General features: G+C 33.6%; 2 protein-coding genes and 1 long non-coding RNA gene across 3 annotated transcripts; 1 reads left to right on the forward strand and 2 right to left on the reverse strand.

The window, feature by feature from the left end:
• Positions 1–93: 93 nt before the first annotated feature.
• LOC116347091 lies at positions 94–1,387 on the reverse strand. Its single transcript, XR_004201650.1, has 3 exons — positions 1,252–1,387; positions 717–929; positions 94–646 (listed from the first exon to the last, which is right to left on the reverse strand). It is a non-coding gene; the product is annotated as an uncharacterized LOC116347091 (long non-coding RNA).
• A 986-nt stretch (positions 1,388–2,373) lies between these two features.
• On the reverse strand, positions 2,374–5,214 carry LOC116347002 (atlastin-like). The gene is made up of 9 exons (XM_031777368.1): positions 4,940–5,214; positions 4,034–4,810; positions 3,804–3,974; positions 3,608–3,736; positions 3,368–3,523; positions 3,177–3,305; positions 2,865–3,104; positions 2,670–2,792; positions 2,374–2,556 (listed from the first exon to the last, which is right to left on the reverse strand). Exons 1-9 carry the CDS (start codon positions 5,135–5,137, stop codon positions 2,419–2,421), a joined length of 2,061 nt encoding a protein of 686 aa, XP_031633228.1. The 5' UTR covers positions 5,138–5,214; the 3' UTR covers positions 2,374–2,418.
• Positions 5,215–6,246: 1,032 nt separating this feature from the next.
• On the forward strand, positions 6,247–9,211 carry LOC116347041 (atlastin-like). Its single transcript, XM_031777435.1, has 9 exons — positions 6,247–6,513; positions 6,591–7,373; positions 7,435–7,605; positions 7,669–7,797; positions 7,859–8,011; positions 8,113–8,241; positions 8,539–8,778; positions 8,862–8,987; positions 9,058–9,211. Exons 1-9 carry the CDS (start codon positions 6,319–6,321, stop codon positions 9,160–9,162), a joined length of 2,031 nt encoding a protein of 676 aa, XP_031633295.1. The 5' UTR covers positions 6,247–6,318; the 3' UTR covers positions 9,163–9,211.
• The last annotated feature ends 871 nt before the right edge of the window (positions 9,212–10,082 follow it).

Here is a 10,082-nt window from a genome sequence, read left to right on the forward strand (position 1 = left end):
AAACCAAAAATACTTATCTCGAATACAACATAAAGAAAAAAGACAGTTGGATTTTTCTTTACCTTTTATTTTAGTCAAAGATTATGTGTGATGGTAAAAAAAGTCCCGTCTTGGAGGTAAAAGTACTTGAAGATAAAAAAAAATCCCAGGCATGGTTCCAAAGTACAAAATCCTTTGTACTATTGTAAAGTACCACTTCTTATAACCTTTGCTGTTCATCTCACAGTTTGCACATGTAGTATATGTTTGTTTTTCATTCGGTAATTTTTGTTCCCATAAATGACAATAGTTCAACTATAGAAAAAACTTATGGAATGTCAATACATGCTCTCTTCCATGATGCTTGATTTTTTTCTCTTTCACTGAAGCCATAGATAAAACTGAAAAACGCATGGAAACCCAGGTAAAGTGTGCAACGGTGGCATTGCTTGCCTTGATTACCCCTCTCTATACAGTTCAATTTGATAACAAAGATGATGGTTTTGTTTATTTAAATGAAACCTAATCCAATTACTTTATTTTATGATTAATGACAGCTAATACGAAGTGATAATGAGTTTGTTTATTATTTATGGTTGAGTGTTTTCAGCGTCGGTTTGGATATTTGGCGCGTGCAAATTCTTCAATGCGTTCCAAAAATCTTTCCCTGTGAATTAAAGAAAAACGTAATTCTATAAAAAAATTTGCTCAAAAAAACGTTTCGTTGCGTTGTATACCATGCCGACCATCCTTCGCCACTGACAGGCAATAACGTTTGAATCTCTGACGCAGTAATAACACCGTATCGATGGCCCAATTCAGTTAAGCGCGACAGTATGATTGCCAGTTCGTCTGTTGTAAAACTATACATTTCGCCATGTAGTTGAATGCTTTCATTCTGGATCTGATCTGGAATGCTTGTTTTTCGTCCTTTTCCCATTTCGATTGATCTAAAAAAAAAGACACACACAGTGATATTGTAATAAGATGAATTATTAGATACATTGCAACATGAGAGATTGTTATTGGATGCTCCGACGTCATGTTGAAAAAAGCAGACAAAAAATGAAAACCGTTATCTATATTGATTTCATGGAAATCGGAAACACAAAAGATAGCCGGTTTTTAAGAAATGATGTAACCAATATTGTTTTGCAAACAATTCAAATGCGTACGGCGTCAATGTAAATAAATGACAGCTATTTCGAAATTGTATATATTTTTAATGTTCTATTTAAATTTGCAGATCGTTTCGAATTTATCAACACTAACTTGATCTTTTTTAACCACAAATGAAATATTATCAGTTGCGTTGTTGCACCTTCAATGAAATCCACTTTTCAAATCAAACATTTGCATCGATGCACTAAACAAAAATTCAAAATTGAACGTTTCTGTACACCAAACACACATTTTGGCAGTTTCATTAGTATAAACGTGCCATAACATTAAACGTCAAAACATTGCTGCACAATCAATTTGTATTTGTGCAAGCGGTGTGTACTGAAAACCAATTGTCTCGTTAGCAAAAATCTATATTTATTCACTTTGTAACCGAATGTGATAAAAAAGTATGTCTCTTATGTTGAAAATAAAAACCAAAGCTGTAACGTAGATGAGTGTAATGTTGAATAAAACGATCATAAGCCATTATCGTATGAGGATTTGTCGAACAAATAATTTCACTGTTTCTTAATTAATTTTACTCCAAATACATGTCGTACACCTCAAACAAACGTCACATATGAAACTAATGGAATTGAAACAATTCAATGCGATTGACTAATGAATCAAATAAAACGTTTTTGTATTGATACATGTTACTACTCTTGATTTTTGTTTTGACATAGTGCGAGCTAAAAAATGTGAATGACAATTGATATGATCAGTGAACGTTTCATTCAATTCAAAAGGGCGTTTTTTACCAGTTTCAGGATTTTTTTTTTTTAAATAAAACATGCAAAAATTTATATTCTGATCGCTGGAAATATTAATAATAATATTTATGCACCGCCAAGACTGCCTGAATGTCCGTTTAAATAATCTCGCTGTGCACATGTTAAATGTTATAAAACTGACAAAAAAATATGTTCATAAAGACCGAACAAAACACTATTTTGATTTGATCATAAAAACACACAAATATAATCACAGTGAATTGTGAGAGAAATTGGACCGAAAATTGATTGCAGAACAACAATTACAATTGAAACTTACAATTTTCACGATACATATATGCTTATTTTTTTCTATACATGGTCTTATGAAACTTAGCCAAGTTCGAGTGGTAGTATTTTGTTTAAAAAAAAAATACTTTTCTTAATGTCATCAAATTTATTTGAATAAATTTCAACAAAAAATAAAGTTTTGAATATTTTCATTTGAAGAAGTAGATTTTGATTTTGTCCACGTTGAGCAATTGTGGTTGTTTTGGGCAGCTTATAATTGGAAGAGTGATGTCATTGCTTTAACAACAGTGCTTAGAAGTCCTGAAAAAATGTTATCATCAGACTCTGAGGCCCTTTCTTTTAATTCGTCTTGCAATTTCTTATTCGAATCCAACAATTCGGTCTTTTCCTGTAACAATCAATCAATGCAATTCAGTTAAATTCTATTTAATATTAACGACGAATCGTCGACGGGTGAGCCATTTTTGTTTTGCATATTGACAGAGCTCTGAAGTGACTCACTTGAAAATCTCTTCGTTTTTCATCATTCACATATTTGATATGTACATAGCTCATATCCATGGCATTTTCAAGACGATATTGAAGCATCGAGTCTCTTCCACTGTTATCTTGTTCAGTTTTAAACTATTTTAAAGAGCATATGTTACTATTATGAGATGTGTTTCTGAAATGAGGTGAAACATTTTCGATTCAAACCTTTGATAAAATGTTTTGTTTTATGCTTTCATGAATTTCGTTCAATTGTGATTTGCCATAGAATGAATCACTTTCAATGAGTGTTTTTTGCATCCCATTTGTATACCGTCCCAAGCAATTGTTGAACAATTCCAAATTTTTTGCATCTGCTCTTGCTTCAGCTAAAGCCATTTGCATCTGTTCTTCTCTGGCTTCAGCCCTTGCTTTTGCCGCTGCTTCTGCCGTTTTATTCTTCAGATCCTAAATGGAATAATATATTTAATTCGAGTTCATTAAGAAATTCGAACAAATGAATGCGACTACAAAGCTTACTTCAGTAAATTTGCGTTTATTTTCATTTTCCTGCTGGAAGCGATTGTAAGCAGCTCCAATTTCATTTTCAAGTTTGTCCCGGAATGTTTGGTTCAATTCATTGTTATTGCGCAACTGTTGCGCTTCAAACTATAAAAATACAGCTTAAGTGTGGAAAAATGTGCCAAATTTGAATTTGCAAACGTTCTTACCTTTAGAAAGGATTCATGTTTGGTAGACTCGTGCATTTGCTGCAAGTCCCGTTGATTCAAAAATGATTCAATTTGGCCTGTGGACTTGTACATTGAATCGTTGTAGAACTTTGAGCAGTCCATGTACAACACCTGGATATTCGCTTTCGCTATAGCCTAATTTGATAAGAACAATCGTTAATTTCGTGAATGTTTTCTACTCAAATGGCACAGTTGCACTGACAATAGCCGAACATTCACCTTTGAATTATTTTCTTTCTCTTCGTTTGCCTGTCTGAATGAATTATATTTCGTTTGAATATCTTTGGCCAGCTTATTACGGAATGGTCGCACTATTTCATCGCCACCAAGTGTCGGTTGTATTGCAAACTATATCGAAGAGCACATTTACATAAGATAAAAATATCAATATCAAATGGAAATCTCCATTCTATACCTTGGACAAAGCGTTTGCCTTGGCGTCATCGTGAATTTCTTTGAACTCAATCTGATTAAAATATGGCGCAATCTCATTGTGCGATTTCTCTTCGATGCGTTGGTTCATTGAATCAACATAAAAGTCCAAACATTCGATGAACGCTGCCATAATAGATGCCAATGCAGTGCCCTGTTTAACAAGAAAAAAATGCTCATTTTCGTGAAAATGTTCCAAAACAATTAACAAACCGCCATCACTGTGTTCGGCCGCGGAGTTTCTTCATCATTGAAAATGGTAACATATGTTTGTAAATATGTCACCAAATCACGGGCTCGTATTTTCTGTCCGTTGATTTTCTTCAAAATCAGATTTTCGGGTGCGAGAATTGATGGCACTAAACTTTTCAAATGTTCAATGAATTCAGCGTCAATTTGACTCAAGTCTCCGTTAATATTTCGTCCAGTTGCAACGGCAGAACCCGGGCTAGGCATCAAATATGCACCGATTTCATTGAAGCTTGCCTTGAGTCGACTTCTCAATTGTTTCATTTCGGTTGTGTGATCGGAACTTTCGTTCAATATTTCATCAATATACGTTTCTCCATTGCCGTATGGAATTTCAGTAGGATGTGGCCAATCGCGGATGATGAAGAGCAACTTGTGAAATGGTATTTCGTTCGTTTGTTGCATTGCAAGCCGACCGTACTCCGTAAATAGTTCCAAATTTTGTAAATCGTCTTCTTGAATGTTCTGCATGACATTACAGCATTGAACCGACGATAGCATCATGCTGATTGCAAAAATTGTTGTATTATTCTTCAATGATGTTCGACTATCGAAAATTCCTTGTGTATCCATTAGCAGGATCGCCACTTTTTCACCGTTTGCGAAATCATGTGTGAAAATTTCCGACCACATATAAATGCCGGTAGTTTTGGGCTGATGACCGCCTGCAAATTCAAATCCGTTCAATCTATTGCCAGTTTCCTTTTCACCCAACCAATCAGACACATCATGTTTTTTATACTTTTGATTGGAATTAAACAAGAAAAAAAAACATTTGCGTTTTAAATTCAATAACGAAATCGAACAAAAACAAAACGTGAAGATTGCAAATGCAAGGTAATAACCTTCATTTGCACTCTAATACGTTACCTGGGCGTTTAAATATTTCAAGAAAAAGTTCAATAGAAAACTTTTTCCTTTTCGAAGTGCGCCAGCAACAGAAACAATCACAACATTTCGATCTTTTATTTGATCCGCTGATAGAATTCGCTTTAAATAGTCCAAATTTGTTTCGAATTTCTGATTTACAGGAGTTATTATTTGAACCGCTCCGCCTGAACTCATCATATTGAAATAATGGTATTATGAATTAATTCACTTTCTTTAAAATGTTGAGAGAAAAATGCAGCGAAACGTCCTTTGTTCATTCGGTTGAATTGCACTGTTTAATAATGTCAAAGTCACTTGTATTTATACCGAAATAATTCTAAAAATCTGGGAATATTTTTTTTCCATTGATAAAGGAATGACCACAGATTTGCAAGAAAAAAAACTTTTTGCGGTCAAACGATTTTGGTTATAATTAAATTTCGATCCTGTATCAGTTGCAGGAATAGTGACACATAAACCACGATTAACGCGCTCAGACATATGCGATCTATGTGGCTCTCGTAGATTTCAGTTGGATGACATTTTCACCAACGAATTTTGTCCTTATCTGTGGATCGTGCGTTCGTTATCCGTATGCACATGAAAAACCAATGAAATGTAGCATTATTATTTTGCACTTTGTATGATACTACAATGTCTCGTCTCAAGATATGCTAATGGGTAACGGAAATTCGTATATGCATATGATATGCAATTCGAACTGCGGATAACCAACGGATGTGATAAGCACGCACAATTACTGTTTGGTTGATTTTACCACCTTTTTAATTTTGATTTACAATGTAACAATATTTTTGGTATTTTTACAATTAAAATAAATTCTACTTCTTAACCGTATTCCATCAAATTTGGAAACATCAAAGAAAGTATTAAACACCAGCTGAAAAATGATCGAATATAGCATAGTTTTATATTGGAAGGAATATGAAGATTGGTAGACATTTTTCTTTAAACTATAGAATTAAACAGATGATTTGATGAAAAAAATATCTCGCTAAAACACACTATCCACAGATAAAAACAAAATTTATCAGTGAAAATGTCACCGAACTCAAGCCTATGAAAGCCGCAATTAATGTGCACTGAGTGTCACCATTTGTGCGATTGATACGAGTTCTAAATTTAATTATTATTAAAATCGTTTGACCGCAAAAAGTTTTTTTGCAAATCCGTGGTCCATTCCTTTATCAATGGAAAAAAAATATTCCCAGATTTTTAAAATTATTTCGGTATAAATACAAGTGACTTGGACATTATTAAACAGTGCAATTCAACCGAGTAAATAAACGACGTTTCGCTGCATTTTCCTTTCAACATTTTGAACAAATTAAATTCTCCCACAAAAACAACAGTTCAATATGAGTTCAGGCAGAGCGCTTCAAATAATAACTCCTGTAAATCAGAAATTCGAAATAAATTTAGACGATTTCAAGCGAATTCTCGAAGTTGATCAAATAAAGGATCGAAATGTTGTGATTGTTTCTGTTGCTGGTGCATTTCGAAAGGGAAAAAGTTTTCTATTGAACTTTTTCTTGAAATATTTAAACGCTCAGGTAACGTAATAGAGTGCAAATGAAGAATATTGAATTTAAAAAGTAAAAAAAAAATCTCGTTTTATTTCAATGAAAAGTACAAAAAACATGATGTGTCTGATTGGTTGGGCGAAAAAGAAACTGGCAATAGATTGATCGGATTTGAGTTTGCGGGTGGTCGTCAGGCTAAGACCAGTGGAATTTGGATATGGTCCGAAATATTCATACATGATTTCGCAAACGGTGAAAAAGTGGCGATCATGCTAATGGATACACAAGGAATCTTCGATAGTCGAACATCATTGAAGAATAATACAACAATTTTTGCAATCAGCATGATGCTATCGTCGGTTCAATGCTATAATGTCATGCAAAACATCCAAGAAGACGATTTGCAACATTTGGAACTATTTACAGAGTACGGTCTACTTGCGCTCAATAAGTCGAATGAAAAGGCTTTTCAGAATTTGCTCTTCATTGTTCGTGATTGGCCCAATGCATTTCAGAAAGACACACCCTATGGAGATGGCAAATTTTTTCTTGATGAACTATTGACTGAAAGTGCAAGTCACACATCCGAAATGACACATTTGAGAAGACGAATCAAGTCGAGCTTTGAAAGAGTATGCGCATATTTGATGCCTAGCCCGGGTTCTGCCGTCGCAACTGGACGAAATATTAATGGAGATTTGAGTCAAATTGACGCTGAATTCATTGAACATTTGAAGAAACTGGTACCATCAATTTTTGCACCAGAGCATCTGATTCCGAAAAAAATCAACGGACAGAAAATACGAGCCCGTGATTTGGCCACATTTTTACAAAATTATATGAGCATTTTCAACAGTGATACTTTGCCAGAGCCACAGACAGTTATAGCGGTATGTCAAACAATTCACAACTAAATACCATAACGATTGTATTGATATTTCTTTCGTCTAGGCAACAGCATCAGCACTTCTTCTTGTACTGTGCACTGACTGTTTCAACTCCTATGACGAAGCGATGACACGAAAATTCAAAGAGAAATCGAAAAATGAAAGTGAACCATATTTCTTGCCATTAGATTTGAAAATGACTCATGACGAAGCCAAAGCCCAATCGATGTCTCAGGTATTATTGCAGTTTGGAAAATGCTATTCTATATTGATTAGTTTTTGTGTGTGTCTTTAATAGTTTGTGTTAAAACAAAAGCTTGGTGCCACAGCATTAATTGAAAAATTCCAAACTGAACTTGCAAAAAAGATTGCTGACAAGTACAATTCTTTTTCTGAGGACAACAATAAAAATACAAGCGCATTCAAAGTGAGGTTTTAATAAAAAAAAAAATTTACTTACGTCACTACAGCAAGATATTTTTCAACAGACTAGAGTGGTGGCAGACCTTCGTGTCTTACACACAGAGTGCATCGCATCTTATATCAGCGCAATGGAAAAATCACTCAATCAAAGCAATCCACTTAGTAAACATGATCTGCATCAAATCCATGGAAATGAGTCCAAAGTATCAACTTCCAAGGTTCGAAAATATTTGCGCGCATTTCGTAGACATTAGAAATTCTAAGCTTATACAAAAACAGTTTTTTTATGATCAAATATTTTCATTGAATATATTGTTAGTTTGAGAACACCCGGAAATTTGGCAGCGACGAATTGATCGAAACTTTTCGCAGTAAGCTTGGGAATGACATCAATGTGCTATTCATGAAATATGATCGTCAAAATGATGAGGCACGCCAAGTCATCCAAGTATGTTAATATGCACAATTTATACAGTAGATTTTTGATATTTTGAACAAATATCGGTTTTCCGTAAAAAATCCAATTCGAAGGACTAACATGGAGCCAACGGTTTCAAATTAACAAGAGTTTACATGTGTAGTTGAAATTTAAAATGATTCACATAGGGAGCTCCCAATTTCTCTTATGTAAATTTCTGTGTGTGATGGTAGGCGGTGAGATCTCTTAATTCATTTCCATTCTCAGCTACATATGGACACTTCATACAATTTGGAAATGAAAATAATTGGTTTCTATTTGATATAGAATTTGAAAAAAAAATCAGAAGAAGAACAAGCAAGGGCCATAGAACTGATTAAGGCTGAGGAGATGGATAGAAAGATCAAAGAAGGGCAAGCCGATTTGATGAATTCTCAATTGATAGATACATGTGTAACCTCATATATGTCTTCAGTGCAGACATCACTCGCTGGTGAAAACCAATTTTTCACCCAATCGGAACTGGAGGAAATTCACAAGAATGCCAAAAAAGATGCCGTGTCAATGGTATAAACCGTCACTCATATGTTTGAAATTCAAGTTAAATATCTTACCTTTACCTCTCTGCTTACAATATTTGTGTGAAAAAGTTCGAACGAGATCACGATAAAAATGGAAGCAGTACAAATATGTTAGTATCCCGCTTGCAGAGTGACCTGGATAGGAATTTCATGCAATTTATATTACAAAACGATAACAAGCGAAGACAAAAGGAGGTAAGCACATGCAGTTTAACGCGCAATAATTATATAAAAAAATGAAAACAATTTATTATTGATTGTGCAGGCTGCTGATGAGAACGAAAGAATGAGAGATCAAATGGAAAGAATGCGCGCAGAATTGAAAGCTGTCAAAAACCAAGGTACAGGATCCTCCTGTCAAATATTGTAATACCCCTTTCGGATCAATGACGCGATTTTTCGTAAAATTTGGATACAACCTGGATCTTTTTGATTTTCATCTCTTTGAATTTTTCATTTAAAATATTGTAAAAAAATAATATAATACAATAAATTAATGAACTTCTGTACCAATATTTTGAATTATGTAAAATTTTAATTGCACGTCGCACGTGCTAATGTCATAGTTTTATTGTTTTAACGAATTTCTCCGAACTTATCTCTCTATTATTGTAATCTTCCAGAATTACAAATTGTAATGCTACCTTATACAGTGACAAATTGTCAAATTGGAAACCAATAATAAATTTTACATTTTGTTGATTTTTATTGTTTATTTGCCATTTATTAAAAACCAAAATTAATTTAAAGTTTTATACAAGTTATCAATTGATTGTATTCGTGAAAAAATAATCTCTCCATTAAATTAATTTCCATTGATTCTCCATTTTACATATTCGGCCACAATGGGCTCCAACCACTCTAAATAATAAATCTCGCTTTGATTTTTGTGTCGCTTTTTGGCACCATATAATGTCAAATGTTTCCTTGGTCAATGGTTACGCTTATAGCGGATAACAGCGAAAGACCCAGGTTCGATTCTGTGTGAAAACAAAATATTTTTTCTCTTTTTATTTTAATTTTTGTTATATTTTTTCGAATTGCTCTATTTATAATGAATGAAAGAATCAAGAAAAAAATTGATTCATCGTTCATTTGCTTCAAAAACAAGACATTTCGCTAGAAAATGTCAATAAGATTTAATATGTCTACTTTCAAAGCAAATGAAAGATAAATATTTTTTTCTTGTTTCTTCCACTCATAGAAAATGGAGCAATGCAAAAAAAAACTATGAAATAAAAAAATTAGAAAAAAAGATGAAAAAAAAAATTGTTTTCACACGGAATCGAA

Source organism: Contarinia nasturtii, unplaced genomic scaffold (assembly GCF_009176525.2).
Source record: "Contarinia nasturtii isolate CC-2019 unplaced genomic scaffold, AAFC_CNas_1.1 Cnas_scaffold_1699, whole genome shotgun sequence".
NCBI lineage: Eukaryota > Metazoa > Arthropoda > Insecta > Diptera > Cecidomyiidae > Contarinia > Contarinia nasturtii.